Source organism: Hippocampus bargibanti, linkage group LG09, assembly GCF_051943395.1.
Source record: "Hippocampus bargibanti isolate YZ-2025 linkage group LG09, ASM5194339v1, whole genome shotgun sequence".
Lineage (NCBI taxonomy): Eukaryota > Metazoa > Chordata > Actinopteri > Syngnathiformes > Syngnathidae > Hippocampus > Hippocampus bargibanti.
In genome coordinates, this window is record NC_142742.1 from 20882501 (window position 1) to 20902462 (window position 19962).

Consider the following 19962-nt stretch of genomic DNA (forward strand, 5'->3'; position numbering starts at 1 on the left):
GAGGAGACCATCGCCAACATCCTGCCGGCTCAAAACATCCTGGGCGCCCTGCGGTGGGAGGTTGAGAGGAAAGTCCAGGAGGCCCTGGGGGGTAACCCCATCCCCAGGGGTTGCCTCGTGGATCGCTTGTTCGTCCCCCCGCGCTGCGCACCGAAGTGCTACTCTGGGGACGCACCTCCAGGGTCGCCTGTCACCCGGGGGTCAACGATCCAGCTCATCACCCAGCGGTTCTGGTGGCCGGAGTACAGGAAGGACATCACGGAATTTGTGAAGGCGTGCCCTGCCTGCGCTCGTGGGAAGGCCTCCCACACACCCCCCGGCAGAACTTCTCCAGCCACTACCTGTCCCCTCCCGACCCTGGTCCCACATCTCCGTCGACTTTGTCACAGGTCTCCCCCCGTCCCGTGGCAAGACGGTCGTCCTCACCGTTGTGGACCGCTTCTCGAAGACGGCCCACTTCGTCCCGTTAACCAGGTTGCCGTCGGCTGTCGAGACGGCTCAACTCCTGGTTAACCACATCGTCCGTCTCCACGGGATTCCGACAAACATCGTGTCGGACCGGGGACCGCAGTTCGTGTCCAAGGTATGGAAATGTTTCTGTCAGTCCCTAGGGGCGTCGCCGAGCCTGTCGTCTGGCTACCATCCCCAGACAAACGGACAGACGGAGAGAAAGAACCAGGACCTGGAGGCGGCCCTCCGGTGGCATTTTTGGGCATTTTCAGAAAGTCCCGCCCCCAGTTCGTGACGTCACGCCAAGACGTCTTGCATTGCTAGTGAATCGAGACAATGGCTTCAGATTCGGAGAATATGCTTTCTTGTTACACATCCAGTTATGAATATGATTCAAATAGTTCTGAAGAGTAAAGCATACATGTTTGCAATTGATTAAAGAATTTATTTGTGCCATTTTGAGGCAACATTGGGGGAAAATCTCTCACCCCAAAAAAGAGGCACAAAATGGCGACATCCTGTGGCCACCTCCGTTTACACAGGCTGATAAATTCTTTATATGGCGCTTGGACGCCCTCTTCTGGCCTTCTGGCGGCTTTTGGATGCAACACGAGGTCCCCAGACCAAACAAGTACAGCAAAATACATTGACGTGATGGAAGGACCGCTACAATGCGTCTTTTTTACGGTAAAGGGCGGTCCTTTAGTGACGTCACGTACAGACTCGTCACCAACTCAAAAACAAGACTTCCTGAATATTCAGCGCGAGTCTTAAAATGTAAAATACAGCTATATGCGATGGAATCTTTGTAAAATACGCACACTAGAAGTCATTTGAAGCCATTTTACAAATTATGGACACTTGTCAACTTGTCCGGAGACGTCGGTTGTCCTTTAAGAAATCATCCTGCACGGACCTCTGTCTCTGTCGCATTGCTGGCTGGAATACGTCTGTGTAAGCTCTCAGTCGTACAGGAGTGGTCCATCGATGAGAAGGTTTCTTCAGCCGTCATCTGTACAATTTTGTCCGAAACCTTCAAAATTGTACAGATGACGGCTGAAGAAACCTTCTCATCGATTGCTGGCTGTAGCGGTGGCAGCCGTAGAATTTATAAAAAAAGGTCTGGCGGTCGTTGTAAGTGCAGGTGGTCGTAACTCGCGCTGGTCGGAAATCGGATGTTACCTGTATTTGTTTCAGCTTGTCTGTGTCACGCTAGAACACAACGAAATACTGTATTCAACAAAATACATGTGCACCAGTGACGTGCAGTCAGTGGAGGCAGGTGAGGCAGTGCCTCACCTGTCATCATGGAAAGCTGTCATGGAAATATCAAATGAAAAAATAAATTAAACAGTTAGATGTATTTAGTGATTTGTACTTTAAAGTTCTTGTCCATTTAACTTCACCGTTTTAGGATTTTTTTCAAAATCGCTGAATTTACCGTTCAAATACTAAGTAGACACGAGCGGTGACGTCATTGATGACGTCAGTGCCTCACCAGCCATGAACCTCACCGCACGTCACTGATGTGTACCATGGGACATAAGAGGACATTGCACAAATTATGAAGACGTGTCAAATGGTGAAAAAATGACATGAGCTTTTAGTTGTTTCCAAACACGGAACTTCAATGGCAGCAAAAAATTCATACCCCATTGGTCAAATGCTGATTCCTTTCTTCTATCCCATCTCGCCTTCAGGGCATACTTGAGCATTTTGTCGCTGGCATCCACACTCACAACATTGAAGCCCTCCTCCACCAACATAACGGAGTCCACCCTGCAAAATAAAAAGCATATGTTCTGTCAATAAGTTTAGCAATGGTTCCACAAACACAATCCAATAATCAACTATTTTATGTGATTATTAAGATTACTATGTTTATTTAAATAAAATGTTGACAGGTGGTTTTGTGAGCTGAAATGTGGTTCATTCTGAAGTGCGTGGGAAGGCAAGGCAGTAATGTTACAAGAAAAGGCGTGAACTGCTTTGACCTGTTCATACCTGTCTGTCTGCATTGAGGTGAATAGATTTACAGAACTTGCAAGGCTGCCGCCAATAAATGTTCCCATTGTTGAGAGTAAAAATAAATAAAACCGTGGGTGTGGGGTCGGGGGTTGTCAAAGGCTTTGGTGAGTGCTAAACTTGGCTCATGAACAACTTCTCATGCACAATTTCTCAACTCAACTGAATAACCTCAACCCTTCAAGGACAACCGACGTCTCCGGACAAGTTGTGTCCATAATTTGTAAAATGGCTTCAAATGACTTCTACTGAGCGTATTTTAAAAAGATTCCACCACATATAGCTATATTTTACGTTTTAAGACTCGCGCTGAATATTCAGGAAGTCTTGTTTTTGAGTTGGTGACGAGTCTGTATGTGACGTCACTAAAGGAACGCCCCTGACCGAAAAAAAGACACATTGTAGCAGTCCTTCCATCACGTCTGTATCTACCCCGGTCAAGGATGACGCTTCGTACCGATGTCACAACGTTTATTGTGAAACACTTGGAAAACCGTGATAGGACGAAAAGGACATGGAAAACAACAACATTACAATAAATTCGACAAAACATTCAGTCAATAAGAAAATTAATAACGTACCGTGTGCACCTTACTAACCGAAACTAGATAAACGTTGACGTAGACTTTAGACTGTCGTTCTCCATGTAGCAGTTGCTCTGCTTCTGTCTCTCTCTAGCATCAATCTCGTTCTGTCTGTCTCGCCTGTCTTGTTTATCGAAAACACATGACACGGAAGTGGAAGTGACAAAACGTTATAAATAAAGTGTCAAAGACGATTTTAAGAAAAACACACATATAAAGGTTAGCATTGAAACATTAAATTTACAGAACAACAAGTCCAAAAAAATATATATTTTTGTTGTCATGGCAACCAATGACAAGACACCTGCCAGCTACACTCCCACCGGTTGAAATAAAAATCGTAAACAAAATGACTTTATGCACATCAAAATAATCAAGAGTAATTTCACCATTGTGATGTATGGATCTTTGAACAATGGAAGGCTTGAGGTGCCCTCCCTTCCTTAGTTTGATTTTCTTATCTAAACGGTTACTTTTGCACTCGCGTTCTCTGTTCAATGTCTTTCTCAGTTGGTTCAGTCTTGCCAAAGCTCCAATCTTATTGGCCAGGAGGTGAGGTTGCACTTTAAAAGGAAGTGGCATTTCAAGGTTCTTCTCACAGCCATTCATAACTTGCAGACCTTTTACTTGAGGCAAAGCATTGTTACGAGTTTGCAGGCAATCACTGAATTCTCTTAATTTGGTGTATTCCTTCCCACCAATCTTTGAAGGCTCTCTGCACAATAAAGGAATTACCATATCTGGCATCGAGTCGATCCCAAGCTTGCTGATAGGCTTCATCATCTTCTCTATAAAAGCTGCCTTCCAGAAAAGATTTTACCTCCGATGCCATGTTCTTTTCCAAACAAGACAGCTCTCTGTCAGAGCCCCGAAGACTGTCCGCCACTCAACAGAGTTCAGAGGATCACCTGAGAATAGGGCAGGCTCTCGGTTTGGAAGGACTCGGAACTAGTGATTCCTGTAATGATTCAACCAATTTCTCAGTTAGCGGTTTATGGCATGGGTCATGGTGGTAGAAAGGCAATGTATCTTTGTCTTTGGTGTGTATGGGGGTGCTGGTGACATGCAGTTCCTTCATTTCTTCATCCTCAAACACACCTAACTTTGCCTTCACTACTTTCTCAAACTCGCGTAACTTTGCTTTCATTACTTCTTCCGTATACACACATAACTTTGCCTTCATCACTTTGATGTCTCTCAGATTTTCACATTTTTTTTCAACTGCTGACGTTGAGCTTCAGCCGCCTCTTCCATATCAATCTCAGCTTCCTTTGCTGCCAGTAGAGCCGCCATTTCGGCCCTCTTAACTGAAATGCTAGTTTGAGACATTTTAATATTTCAGAATCGCAAGTTACTTTTATGGGTTATATAAAACAAATAATTTCAGTTGCATAACTAATTTAAAACAGATTCTTATCTTACAGACAGTCTATTGTCGATGTTCAAATACCTGACATGTTTCGGCGTCTACTTCCGCCTTCGTCCAATTTCAGTTGCAGCCTACTCAAATCAATACCGTTCAATACTGTTAAATTGCAATTGTGATGCTAACCAAATATTCAACAGATACTTTCACACATTCAAAAACCCATATTCATTATTTTCTCTGTTATTGTGGTGAATTTGTATGTTCTATCCATCCACTTTGTGAGCTACTGGAAACGTCCATCAAAACCTTGAGCGGCTGCAGGATGAGAAGCAACGTCACATGTTGAAACCTTTCTCTCTCTTACGAAGGCTGATTGTGACGATGCACGCTAAGCCTGTAGCTTGCTGCGCGTTGAGTGTGACGACGACAAAAAAGTGGCGTCGGTTGTCCTTTAAAGGACAACGACACCATTTTTTTGTTCGGTCGGTTGTCCTTTAAGTGGAAAACCATGTAATCTACAAATACAAAATAACATATTTTGTATTCATTTCACAATATGTTGTTTTGTATTTGTAGATTACATGGTTGTCCAATGAAGTTGTTGAGGTTATTCAATTTACCATATTTTCCAGTGTGTAAGGTGCACCTAAAAGCCTCGATTTTCGTGAAAAGATGACTCAGAGCCTTATACCCAGGTGTGGCTTATATAGTAATATTGAGCTACAACAGGTCAAGCAACTACTGTCAGCAGCCAACTGACTCCATTCCCCCCTTCCCTGTAAAAGAAGTACTGCATAACCCCAGCCTCGAATGTAGCCCCTTATAATGTATTGTGATTTATATTTAGAAAACATTTCTACAGTGATACCTCGGTTTACGAACCCCTCGGCTTGCGAACCTTTCGATTTTACCTTGGCATACGACCTTTACCTTGGCATACAAAATTTTTCGGACACGGACCTGCCTCAATGAGTGATGTGTCGTTCGCGAACAGCCCATTCTTCTAACAACAAAATGCTGACTGTTTTTGTCCTCTGTTCCCCGCCCCCGGTCTTCAGTTAAAGCCACATGATTGGTCAAGAACGCAGCAGTGAGGGGGAGGGGGTTACAGATGGAGAGAGAGTGAAGCCGTTCTCCAAGAAGAAAATGGCTGCCGACTTTTTGTCCTCTATTCCCCGTCCCCAGTCTTCTGCTAAAGCCACGTGATTGGTCAAGAACGCAGCAGTGAGGGGAGGTGGTTTAAACATTAAAGAGACAGGCAGACGATAGTGAGAGAGTTTCAACTTTGCTAGTTCAAAGGCAGAGTGTAGACTGCAAGGTTAAAGGTTCCATCAATCAGGCTTCACAAACAACCAGCAGAAGCCATCTGTACACTTGATGCAAAAAGCTATCAACCCAGCTAAATAGAACACAATTGAAGAGGAACTAGATATAATTATCACAGAGAAAGCACCGACAAGGGATCATTCCTCAAGATGGTGAAAGAAGAAGGTTACGTTCCTCATCAAGTGTTTAATGCTGATGAAACCGGCCACTCCATTCCATCAAGCCATCAACGACCATCACAAAGGTAAATAAAACTACTTTATTATACAGTACAGCTTATTTCTTTAATTATAATACCATAGCACGTTTATTATACATAAAATAAGGTATATTTTGTGTAGTTTTATGGCTTAGAAAATTAGAAGGTAGAAAATTATTTTATTCGTTTTATGGCGACCTGGGAACGGATTATTCTCATTTTAATGGTTTCCTATGTGAAATTATTTTTTGGGATACACACTTTTCGCCTTACACACACTGTCTGGGAACCAATTAAGTTCATAAACCAAGGTATCACTGTATATTTATAGATTATATTTGGAAAACTTTTTTCCATTCATTAAAAATGCGCCTTATAGTCCGGTATGCCTTATATATGGAAAAAGTTAAAAAAATACACCATTCATTGAGGTGCGCCTTGTACTCCGTTGCGCCTTGTACACCGGAAAAGACGGTAACCTGGAATATTCAGAAACAACCGGCACCTGACCTCAAAGCCTCCTCTTTGCTCGCCATGTTGAACAAAAACAAGTCAGATTGGGTAATATGCAGTGGACAACGACCTGGAAAAATACAGCACTGCAATGATTAACAGCAACTATGCATGACAAGGGGAATGTCCGGCAAAAATCATTGCAGCGGACAAATAAATTATAAAACCCAATCCATTTTATTACTGGTTCATTGGAAATAATATTGATCTGTGGGTGGAGAGACTGGCAGGCAAGCAATCAATGGGTGTACCCCGCCAAAATCAGCTGGAATAGGCTGCACTACATCATGGCCACAACCCTTGTGAGCAGAAGCAGATTAGAAAATAGATGAATGAATGGATGGAGGCAGTTTGGAAAGACATTCTTTAACTTTCTACAAGATAGTGCGAGTCCTCACAAAGTTGAACAAGAGAATCAGAAAACCTTTATTCGTCCCACAATGGGGAAATTTGCAGTCCACAGAAGCAATTGAAAGGGGATGGGGTTGGGGTGGGGGTGAAAGGATAGAAAACAAGATATTCTAAGCATAACAAATTAAAAATGTCAACTGTATACTGTGCAAATGTAAATGTGCAAAACCGTTCCATAAAAAAACTGTACATAGTGCAAGAATAAGAAATGCATTTTGATATATTGCATCAACCCATATTTACAAGTGTCTAGTTTTTTGTTGTTGTTTGTTTTCACATGTGATCATTGAGTATTGCAAAGCCTGACGGCAGTCAGGCTTTGCAATTCTCAATAATATTCTTCAATAAGAGCTGATACCAACTGAATTTGTCTAAGTGGGGTGCACCTTGGACTGGTACATGTAACTACATATATACCCACCCATGTAGCTCTGCAGATGAGTGCTAGAGTTAGATTGGACAGAAAACATTAATTGGCTCCTTCCATCCATCCATTTTCCGTACCGCTTATTCCTCGTTAGAGTCGCGGGGGGGTGCTGGAGCCTATCTCAGCTGTCTTCGGGCACGAGGCGAGGGACACCCTGAATTGGTTGCCAGCCAATCGCAGGGCACACAAAGACGTACAACTGTCACTCTCACACTCACACCTAGGGACAATTTGGAGTGCTCAATCTGCCTGCCATGCATGTTTTTGGAGTGTGGGAGGAAACCGGAGTACCTGGAGAAAACCCACATGGGCCCAGGGAGAACATGCAAACTCCACACAGGGAGGCCGGCCCGGGACGCGAACCGGTGGCCTCTGCACTGTGAAGGCTGCACATCACTGTGCACTGTCTATCCAAGAGGCTACTGTGCACTGTCTATCCAAGAAGCCTCTTGGATAGGAGGCGAAACGTCCAAAACCTTCAAATTTGTACAGATGACGGCTGAAGAAACCTTCTCATCGATGGACCACTCCTGTACGACTGAGAGCTTACACAGACGTAAAATGAAACAATACATGTTATTCAATATAAGGTTATATTTACGCACTCCTCGTCCCCACTCTGACCCTGACCCTTGGCCTGAGTCCGGGGTAGGGAAGTGTCATTCAACTCTGCCGGTGCTGCAAATATGCTCCAAACTTTTCCAGTGTCTGTATTTCATCTGAAGAAAACCTTAAGACAATAATATATATATATATATATATATATATATATATATATATATATATATATATATATATATATATATATATATATATATATAACTTGATGGGAGGAGACCTTTTGTTCCTCAAGAGCCATAGTGTGCCCTTTTTCGATATATCCCTACTCCACACACATATTCATTTCACACACAAACATCAGTCAATTAATCATTTAAGGTTTAGGCGGAGCTTCCTCATGAGCTGATTGTTTGAATAGGGTGTTGAAGTACAAAGAGATAGGCAGAATATGGCTCTCAAGGAACCAGAGTTCCCTACCAGAGTTCCCAGCTGTGTGTCATTGTCCAGCACATGTTCCACCTGAGCCTGAAGCTGGGCAGAGTTCCACACACTGGAAAACATCATGCCTGGTCCTAGTGCCCAAGATCGCCCAGCCGAAGGAGCTCAACAGCTACAGACTGGTGGCGCTGACGTCTCTCCTGATGAAGACGCTGGAGAGACTCATCCTCGCCGACCTGCGACCGCTGGCGATCTCATCACTGGACCCGCTAAGTTTGCCTACCAGCCAAGCATCGGTGTGGAGGGCCTCCTCCACTCTGCACTGCTGAGAATGCTGAGAGCACGGTGAGGATTACGTTCTTCGATTTCTCCAGTGCCTTCAACACCATCCAGCCCAATCTACTGGGGGACAAGCTGCGGCATGCCTGAGTGGACCACCACCTCACACTTTGGATTACAGACTACCTCACACACCGGCCACAGTACGTGAGAGTAAAGAACTGTGAGTCGGACAGGCTTCTCTGCAGCACTGGAGACAGTCCTGGCCCCATTCCTGTTCACCCTCTACACCTCGGACTTCAATTACAACAGTCCAAACTGCCACCTTCAGAAGTTCGCTGATAACTCAGCCATTGTCGGCCTCATTACAGAGGGAGATGATAGGGAGTACAGAGGACTGACCAATGACTTTCTGGACTGGTGCCAGCAGAATCACCTCCAGATCAACCCCGGGAAAACTAAGGAGTTTGTTGTGGATTTCTGCAGGAAGCAATCCTCACCTGCACCGTTGAACATCCAGGATACGGACATAGAGAGGATGACCTCCCACAACTACCTGGGTGTTACTCTCAACAATAAACTCGACTGGACTACAAACACGGATTCCCGAAAAGGGACAAAGTCGCCTCTTTCTACTCAGGAAACTCAGGTATTTTGGTGTTCAGGGTTCACTTCTAAAGACTTTCTATGACTCTGGTTGTTTCATCCATCCACTATGGAATTGTCTGCTGGTCAGGCAGCATTACCATCCGGGACAGGAAAAGACTGGAGCGCCTGGTCTAGAGGGCCAGTTCTGTCCTCGGCTGCTCGCTGGACTCTCTGGAGGAGGTGGGCTACAGACGGACGCTAGCTAAACTAAAAGCTATGATGAACAGCCCCTCCTTCAGCAAGAGACTATTACAACCACGCTGCAAGAAGGGAGAGGTACGGCCGCTCGCACCTATCAACTGCTGTCAGGCTTCTTAATAATCACATGAGGGGAAAAAAAACTGGACTTTTGTACTGTAAATAGGACAGCCAACTTATGTTGATGCAATACAGCTACATACAGTGAAGAGATACCTTGTCTTACGAACTTAATTGGTTCCCAGACCGAGTGTGTCAGGCGGAAAGTGTGTATCCCAAAAATTAATTTACCATAGGAAACCATTAAAATGAGAATAATCCGTTCCCAGGTCCGCATAAAACATAATTTTCTACTTTCTAATTTACTAAGCCATAAAACTACACAACATATACCTTATTTTATGTATAATAAATGTACTGTCTGTAAGAAAAGAATCCGTTTTAAATTAGATATCAAGTAGACAGGATGAATTTAATCCAACAATTAATACAACTAAATGTGCTATGGTATTATAATTAAAAGAAATAAACTGTACGGTATTATAAAGTCGTTTTATTTACCTTTGTGATGGTCGTTGATGGCTTGATGGAATGGAGTAACCGGTTTCATCAGCATTAAACACTTGATGTGGAACGTAGCCTTCTTCTTTCACCATCTTGAGGAATGACCCCTTATTTGTGCTTTCTCTCCAATAATTGTGCCTAGTTCCTCATCAATTGTGTTCTGTTTAGCTGAGTTGATAGCTTTTTGCACAAGTGTACAGCTGGCTTGTGCAGGTTATTTGTGGAGCCTGATTGATGGGATGTTTTAACCTTGCAGTCTACACTGCCATTTTATCACTATCTCTGTGTCATCTGTCTGTCTCTTTAATGTTTAAACCACCTCCCATTACTGCTGCGTTCTTGACCAATCATGTGGCGTTTACCGAAGACTGGGGGCAGGCAATAGAGAAGAAAAACAGTCTGCTGAAATTGTCTTGTGAGGAGAACGGGCACGTTCGCTAACGACACATCACTTGTTGTGGCAGCTTCGTGTGTATCCCGAAAAATAGTCTGTAAGCCAAGGTAAAATTTTCATAAATGTAACGTTCGTAAACCGAAAGGTTCGTAAGCCAAGGGGTTCGTGAACCGATGTTTCACTGTATATCAATATGCCTTTTCTAGATACAGTAAAGTCTCGTTATATCGATATCGGATATATCGATAGTCCCGGTTATATCGATACTATTTCTATGCACGCACGGAGAAAATTACATGCAAACAGGGTCGGATATATCGATAGTCCCGGTTATATCGATATTTTTTCCGACTCCCTTGAATATCGATATAACGAGACTTTACTGTACTTGCGCTACGCAGTTTTTTTATGAAACATTTTTGCAGTTACAATATACACCTCAGTCTTTTGACATGTTTTATTCTGCTTCGAATATCTTTTTTTGTCCTTTCACCCCCCACCCCGATCCCCTTTAAAATTGCTGCTTTGGACGGCAAATTTCCCCATTGTGGGACGATTAAAGGCTTTCTGATTCTGATACCTCTGGGCTAAACTATAGTCAACATTTGAATCTCCAGGACTCAGCAGCACCTCACATGGATTGTCATGGATACAGTGAGAGAATATGAGGAAACTTCAACGAGACTTGAATATGGAGGGGGACAAAATTCTACAACATACAAGTTTTTTTGCAAATGGGGCTTGGGTGGTCATGGAAAAATTGCCTAATGCAGAGCAGTTGGTTTGAACTTGTATGGTTTGAACTTGTATGGCTCACACTATGGCCTTGTGTCACTGCTGATACACTATCACAATAGGTAAACACATAACTGCGAACCAGTCAAAACTGTGCCCAACCTGCAGCTGTCATGGTCAGTTCATCAACGCCCGAAAGGGCTTTCATAGACAAGTGTTGGTTCATTTTCACATAGAAATGATAATATGCCACGCAGTTTAAGCCTCATACTGCAACAGAGGGAGGAACAGAATGAACGGGTGGTGCCACTCAACACTTTTATTATTCTCCATCCTCAAATGTTGTCCTCACTTGACCGGTTTCACTGGCTTTAAATGGCCAACCTTAGAAATACTTTTTTACACATCTAAGTGATTACTCAGGGAGGATGCATATATTATATTGTTATCGGAACAACTTGAAAGATACTTGCATAATAGCTTATCAAATCGGGGTCCACTTTTTTTTAAACAAGCAAAATGTATATACAGTCAAAGCCGATATAGAATGTATACTGCAGGCATACAATCTTACTTCACATGTATTGGAAAGGTAGGTTGCTTATGAACAAATTTAAAAATTGAATTACCTAAAAGTGTAGAGTGCCTAATAGTAGGTACGCTACAGTGACCTATATTCCACCGCGATTGTTTCTGTCCAGTGAACCGAGCGCACTCTGGACTCGCAGTCTTATATCATTGCATTTGTGTGAAGTACGTCATCGTTTTTCGTGGGATTTTCCAAGCTATGCAGCTTATGATGACGTATTCCACTTTTCACTTCATGCTGGTTCTTGAAATTTCCGAAGACGACAACAAAAAAAAACGGGGAAAAAATTTGAAGTTTACGGTCTTTTTACTAACACTACAGTTTATAAAGGTGAGTAAGTTGTATTTTTATAACTCATACAAGTGGTAGAATATATATTTTTCTCCATAACTGCCATGTTTCAAACAAAAAGAAGTATTAGCATATATATTTCTAGAGCTCGTAATTTTCTTTCCTCGACAGTGACAGTCATTTTTGATTTCTGACAAAAATCTGCCTGCATTCGATCGTTTATATTTGCTAATTTATATTTTTAATCTTTTCTTGTGTTTTCTTGTCTTGTTTAGAATTTCAAAAGCTTTCCAATGGTACCTTACTCGTTAAGATCTGCCAAAAATTAAGAACGTTATGATAGTTTAAACTGTAATAAAGAACTCGGTCACATATTTTCGTTGTTTTAACTATGTAATTCCAGGCATAAAATCCCCTCATATTTCGAAAATTAAAAATTCCATTTCCTTGTTATTTGTCATAGAACAATAATCTATACATCATTTGAAAGCTATTTAAATGCACTTTAATATGGTTTTAGAAAATGTATGATGACATATTATTGAAAAATGTTGTCACATCCTGTGTTCGTTGGGTGGTTAGCACGTCGACTTCACAGTGCAGAGGTGAGTTCAAATCTGCCTCCTGTGTGTAGTTTTAATGTTCTCACAGGACAGGCGTGCAGTTTATCCCAGGTTCCGAGAACATGCATTGTAAACTGATTGAATTGTGCCGAGATGCGAATGTGAACGTAAATGGCTGGTCGTCTCTGTGTGGCCTGCAATTGGCTGGCAACCAATTCAGGTTGTACGCCGCCTCGTGCTCGAAGACGGCTGGAATGGGCTTCAATGGTTCCCATAAGGATAAAGCCGCCCGGAAGAAGATGAATGAATTGCCTAAAACATGTAACTGACTTTACCCTGTTCCGCAGGCAACATCCAGCACTCTTCGGACACCGTGTTTTTTCAGCAGTGACACCACCCAGCTTTTGTACTCCTGCGTCCTGCTCTGCGTATTTCCAATGTAGTGCTGCCAGACTTTTGCTGCTTTGCCATCCGCGTATTGATCAGGGAGACCCTCAGCGGCCACGCCTAGCGATCTGGTCCGAAACACACTGTCGACTGACATACTGCCCTTGCCGCTTCGTGTCAGTGTTTACTCAGTTCAAGCAAGAAGCGACTGGGATTGTGGCGCCTTCGGCTGTCAGCGTGGAATCTAGACACTAGCTAACCGAATTTGCTGATGTTATTATTTATACGAGAAACATGGGGGCGACCAAACTTTAAACCAATGATACACTGTTGGAAATATACGCCTACTTTTTGATTGGCCAAAGACATGTGCGTCACGTCGACATTTACATCCAGGAAAAAATCATTACATTTGACCGGCGTCTCGTCGCGCAGAAATATCTTGTGTGATTTTTTTGGCTCGCACTTTTACAATACGAAATATTTATTTTTCATACACTTTTTCAGGTTTTCATCATTCACTCAGTGACAAAAAAGTTAGAAAAAAACCCAAATGCTTGCTTTAACCCTGCCGTTTTCGTATGATTAAGTATGTGTTGAATCATCATTATATTTTTGTTTGTATTCTCCCAGTCATATGTTTTCATGTTTCTTGTACATTACAAATGCGAAAAGGAAGTTGTCGAAATGTTAAATAAAACACAATGGTTTGGTTTAATAATAATAATAACACATTTAATTTCAACCGCCTTTCAAAACACCCAAGGACACTTTACAATAAAAACAATAAATCAAAGCACATAACAATAAAACAAACCACATAACAATAAGACCATAAGTAAAATGATAAATAATAAAATAGCAGATTCAACTAGACATTGAAAGCAATTTTAAATAGATGGGTTTTGAGGTGGGACTTGAAAATAGGGAGGGAGTCAATATTACGGATGTTGGGTTGAAGTGAATTCCGGAGTTTGGGAGCAGAGCGGCTGAAAGCTCTGCATGCCATCGTGGTGAGACGGGCAGAGGGCACATAGAGGTGAAGGGAGGATGAGGATCTGAGGGACCGAGAGGGAACGGAGATTTGAAGCAGGTCAGAAGAATAGGGAGGGGCAAGATTATGGATGGCTTTGAATGTAAACAGAAGTATTTTGAATTGGACTCGATGTTTAACAGTGGAGTTGCTGGAGGACAGGGGTGATGTAGTGAAAGGAGGGGGTTCTAGTGATGATTGTTCGTTTAATTCAAAACGGGTCCGCTGCAATTCACTTGAACGAAATTTCCATTTGTTTTTCATCAATTCTTCTCAAAGGCGAATATTTAATTTTAGATGACTAAATGTAAAATAAACTGGTCTATGCCAAGTACCAGCCAGGAGAGCTTTGTGTTCGCTTTTTGCCACGTTTTATAAAAAAATCGCGTAATCTCAAACATGTAATTTAGTAGGTGAGGCAAGGTCTTGACGTCACACGGGTAGATTGTCAATTTGCTTCACTCCACTACAGGGCGGAACTCAAAAGTGAAATACATACAGTACTGTCTTGTCCAACTCTTCGTTTTGTCAGTGGTCCCCAACTCTTTATTGTGTCACGGGACAGTTGAGACAAGTACATGCTGTTCACGGACCGACAAATTGTCACTTTTAAACGACAACCTACACAATTTTTTTGTTTCCTAACTGACATCAGAAAAACGTTTTATAGCATCTAAAATACCCAAAACCCGCAGGCTGATATTTTTAGTCAAATGCAAAACACCAATAAAAATGACTTAAAGTGTTCCAAAACTACTTCAAAATGACCCCGGAAATTGCGAGTTCAAGAAGGTCACGCCCCTTGTTCGTGACGTCACGCCAGAACGTCTTTGCCTTGCTCTAGAGGTCGGGAACCTTTTTGACGGAGAGAGCCATAAAAGTAAAATATTTAGAAATGTTTTTATGTGAGAGCCACACGCGGGCGCACGCGCACACACACACACGCGCGCACACGCACTCATGCAAACACGCATGCAAACATGCATGCAAACACGCACGTAAACACGCACGCAAACACGCACGCAAAAATGCACGCACGCGCGGCCACTTTTCAACACAATGTCAGAATGTATTATTTAAAATAACTTTGTGATAGTACTCATCATTAACATGAATGGTATTCTGTTCCTCGTGATTGGTAAATATGGAGCCAAACGATCGGGTCCATAGGCGAAGTTACTGCTAGCTAGCCTGCACACGGCTCATAAGCTTCCACACATGCTGTCTGCAATATTCTTCTCGCAGAAGTATATTGATGGTAACGTTTACATGGGGCTTGTTAAAATTTCACTGACATTCAACTGTTTCATCGATGGAATTGTTTCATTGCAAATTAGAATCAGAACATTTTCTCTCCTCAAAGGCGAATGCTCTGGTGCATTCAAACTGAAGTGTACTCGTCGGGCTCATTTAAAGGGGTGTTTACCTGTTTCAACATGACGGCCAGTATCATCCAATCAAAATTGCGCTCTCTGCCAAACTAGGTCAGTGTTATCCAATCAAAATTGCGCTTTCCGCCAACTGCAGCAACAACAGGAAATGAAAAAATGAGACTATGTATTTAGTTTTATCGGCGAGCCATATGCAATCATCAAAAGAGCCATATATGGTTCGCAAGCCATAGGTTCCCGACCCCTGCTTTAGAATCAAAACATTGGCTTCAGATTCGGAGAAGATGCTTTCTTGTTACTCATCAAGTTATGAATATGATTCAAATACTTCTGAAGGGGTAAGCATAAATGTTTGCGATAGATTAAAGAAGTACTTGCGTATAAATTCGCGCCATCGGGACTCCAATGTAGCGTCCCAGAAAATGCACAAGATGTCGCCCAAGCTCCGTTGGAAATGGGCTGATTTGTCTGCTGGGAATTTGTGTCAACTAGTATCAAATAGTGGTCTTGCACACACACATTTCACCATTGCGTTGTTTATGTGTTTTCTAATTTCGCCATCAACACGGATCAACACAAAGTTTTCAGACTAAACAAAGTACCCAAAATGCATTATGTGTCTAATTTCAGTGTTCAAATACCTGACATATTTCGGCATCTACTTCCGCCTTCGTCAGAGTGTCACGGATGTTTTTGTGACGTGCCTTTTTAAGCTGGTTTTGCTATGAGGGCGTGACCTACCTGTCAGATCTGACAGGCTGTCCATTCGTCCCTCCAGAATACTCCAGGTAGTAGAGAGCATGTAAGCTCCCTCATCCCTGTTGATGGTCCTTGGTTCTCGCTTCTGGATTTCAATGGCCTCCCTTATCCAGCGCTGATGTTTGTTTTCTTCAGTGCGGGTGACTCTGGCCTTCTCCCAGTCCATGATATGACTTTCTCTTTTGCCAAAGTTATGCTAATTGCCAAACGAACGGTCGTTTGGCAATTTGCATACTCGGACCGGCAGCCAATCAGAAGCCTGTTTCGTGCTTCGGACTATACCATGACTATAAAGTGTACTTGAGAGTTTTAAAAGGCGCTTAGAAAGAGGAGTCCACATGGCTTTGAGTAGACAACGCAACGCAAACATTCCATCATGCACCATGACGACAAACGACAACTGGGGAAAAATCTTCAGCAAGGGATATTTACCATAAATTAAGCATGGGAGCACTTGCGGTAGATGCTTCATCAATTTAAAAAAATCCTTTATACTTCGCAACAGTGTTTTTTTGTTTTTGGTTTTTTTTGCGATTAGTCGTCTTCCTGTGTTTCAAGTTGTGAAAAATGGGGCAGGCAACTTTTCAGAGTTGTCATGCCTGGGTGTCCTCTAACCTTTTGTCATGAGTTTCAGACACTGCTATATGCCGTTGAATCTTTGTAAAATACGCTCAGTAGAAGTCATTTGATGTGATTTTAGAAATTATGGACACTGTTGTGTAAATAGGCAATCACAGGTTAAACTTGGCTTTACAAGCAGAATTGAAAGGGTTAATCCGATCAGCCGGTGAGTGGGTGAGGCTGTGGAGATAAATGCTGTCTGAACCAGGTGGCTCTTGTTAGCCAAGGGAGACACACCGCCGGTTTATGACTGTTCGGTCAATTTACGTTTCCACGTTTTCCCACCGAAAGGGATCTCAGAGAGACCACACTGATACAACTCTACTTCACTGCTCGTCTACCAAACAAAAAGAACCAATGTATTCAAAACGCAATCAACAATAAATAACGAGAGTGAGTTGAGTTGTATCAGTGTGGTCTCTCTGGTCTCACATAAACCGCCACTCACTGCACCGGACTGGTGCAGCGGCAGCTTGCTCACCTGAAAGGCACAGCCAACCCAGCCCTGGCCGTCCTAACACTCCAGTGACTGACTGGAGCCGACCTGGAACTGCTGGTTAAACTTAACCCCAAGCAACCAACTGTGCCACCTGGTACAGTAGTCTGTAACTGGGTTTCAGACCCCAAAGCAAAATTCAATCAATTCATCTTTTGAAATTCCTGTTGATCTGGGGCAAAGGAGCCAATTGCACCAATAAAGTGGAACAAAGCCCCTCAACAAGGACCCCACTGGTCAAACAATTGGCTCTCCAGTCAACAAAAACGGAATTGAGATGGATGACTTGAAAAAACTCAAGAGTGCACGGTCAAAAGCACAGGCCTCATTCACCAGAATAGGAAATGCTCTGACTATTTATGTGGCGGCTAGACTCGTGGATCCAAGTGATGTTCCAAATGAATGAAGGAGCTTCAAGATAGACTTCTCTAAAGTTGTCGATGTCGGGCTTGAGTATGCCAACGCCCTAAGAGAATCAGTCGATGAAACGTTCAGAGTGTCTGCAGTGGAAGTTGACAGGCTGACCGCTGAGTGCGAGGCAAAGTTCCTCGAGGTGAAACGAGCCACCCAAGAAGCCTTTTGGAATGGCTATAGCAATGACATGTTCTCTGCCCAGTCTAAAATTGCTGAGTCTGCAGTTACTCAGGCTGAGGAGGAAAAAATAAGCCCTCAGCAACCAATCAAGGGCCGCAGGCTGAGGAATAAAGGCCTAGACAGAGAAGTCGCTGAACTCAGTGACATGCTGGTGGAATGGAAGGAGTTGATTCCTGCCTCTAAGGTAGTGGACCTAAGAATATGCTACCGAACGCTGAGTAAGAGGCTCCTGGCTTTGTCAGACAAGGTGGAAGAAGAGGAAAAGGAGGAGCCAATAGGTGCAACACTGGCCTCCAACTTTGGAGCGGGAATATCCTGCACGGACACCCTTTCTCTCCCAGATGAGCCTGTGCAACCAAAGCCTAAACCTAACAGCAAGAAAGCGCTAACCTCCAAACTTGGAATGGGAATTTCCAACACAACCACCCAGCCTTTCTCACCACAAATCAGCCCCAGAACTGTGCAGGAAGGAACATTTGATTTCAAGCCTCAAATCTGCCTTGAACGGGCGCGGCTTCCCACTTTCTCCGGCGACATGAGGGACTACTACAGGTGGAAGGCCGAATGGGTGGACCTGCAGCAACTAGGCAAGCCACAGGGAGCAGAAGCTGTGAGAAAGTTTCACCCACTAAGCAGCCTGCATGAGAAGGTCAAAAAGGAACTTGTTCTCTCCAGCTGTGGTTCCGCATATGACGTGTTCATACTTCTGGATAACAATTATGGGAACAAGCAGAAGATCGTCAATGAAGTCCAGGCTCTTCCCTCTCTTAAAGGCAACAACCCCAGGAAAACTATTGAACTGATTCAGGCTGTGGAAAGAGCGCTTTGCAGCCTTCAGATCCTCGGAGAAGAGGATGCCATAAAGAATATTGTGGTCTGCCAGTCTCTGGAGAGCAAGCTTCCCAGCACACTGAAAAAGGAGTGGATTGTGCACAGAACAAACCCTGCTAACGGATTCTCTTCATCAAACCACTTTGACTGCCTCCTGGAGGCATTGGACCAATTAGAGCCCACCTCCATAGAAAAAGATGCAGTGGAGAAAAGTTCACCAGTTGTGAAAGTGAAGAAAGCCTCCACTAAATCTGCCTCAGGTCAAAGGGACGATCCGACTAGCTGCACTGTGTGCGGCGACAACGTGCAGGCAGGCTATTTGTGTGCAAAACCTTCAAGGAACAAGACCTTGCTGGAAAAATGACTAATCTGTAGAAGATTGGGTCATGCTTCAAATGCTTGCGGCCTCACACCAAGGATGGCAAAGGTTGTACCTCCAAATTCCTCTGCACAAACCCAGTCTGCGGGTTGCAGGGGTTTCGGAACACAACTATATCCTCTGTCCCAAGCCACCATCATCAAAAGGGGACGAGTGTGAGAATCAAAGCAGCGAACAAGATGGAGGAAAGAGTCTTGGCTTGACTAAGAGGCAGGATGAGTTTCTGGCGGAACTCAGACCAGAACAAAGAGAAAAATGCAAGAAGGTATTCTCGAACAAAGTCTCATCAACTGTATGCACCAATGCTGGAGATGGACTGAAGGAATACCCAGTAGTGATTGGATTGGATTGGATTTGCCTTTATTAGTCTCGCAGTGGAGAAATTTACATTTCACAGCAGCAAAGTTATAAAAGATGATGCTGAAAGCAACAACAAACTCAGGCTGTCTAATTGGCACGCTCATCGACCTCGCTTCTGATACGAACAACATTACTTACGAAGCAGCCAACCGCCTTGGTCTGTCAGGTGAGGACATTAAACTGATCATCCATGGGGTTGGGGGCATGAGGAAGACAGTTGTGACAAAAAGATATTCCCTCCGCCTGAGGGTGAAATCCCCTAAGGGAAAAGTGGATAAACATAAGATTCTCTGCTATGGCCTACATAACATTGCAGAGGTTAACCAGCCTGTCTCACCCAGGCAATAGCAAAAATTCTTCCCTGATGTTGCCGCTGATGAACTAGTACGGCCAAAGAAAATAGACCTCCTCATCAGTCACCACAAGGGTCGACTTGTTCTGGGCAAGACTGTTGGAGGAACCCACCCCAACCTGATTGAGGGTATCAACTTGGATGTGTACCGCTCGGACACTCACTTCGCAAGAAGTATGAGATCTGCCTCAACGG

General features: G+C 43.4%; 1 protein-coding gene across 1 annotated transcript in view; it reads right to left on the reverse strand.

The window, feature by feature from the left end:
- Window positions 1–13220, reverse strand: part of gnmt (glycine N-methyltransferase) — a 35269-nt gene extending 22049 nt beyond the window's left edge. The window contains exons 1-2 of the mRNA XM_089005028.1: window positions 12900–13220; window positions 2102–2229 (exon numbers count right to left, since the gene is read on the reverse strand). Of these exons, the coding sequence (XP_088861154.1) occupies window positions 2102–2229; window positions 12900–13108 (337 nt within the window). The 5' untranslated portion in view covers window positions 13109–13220. The remainder of the gene's footprint in view (window positions 1–2101; window positions 2230–12899) is intronic.
- Window positions 13221–19962: the final 6742 nt, after the last annotated feature.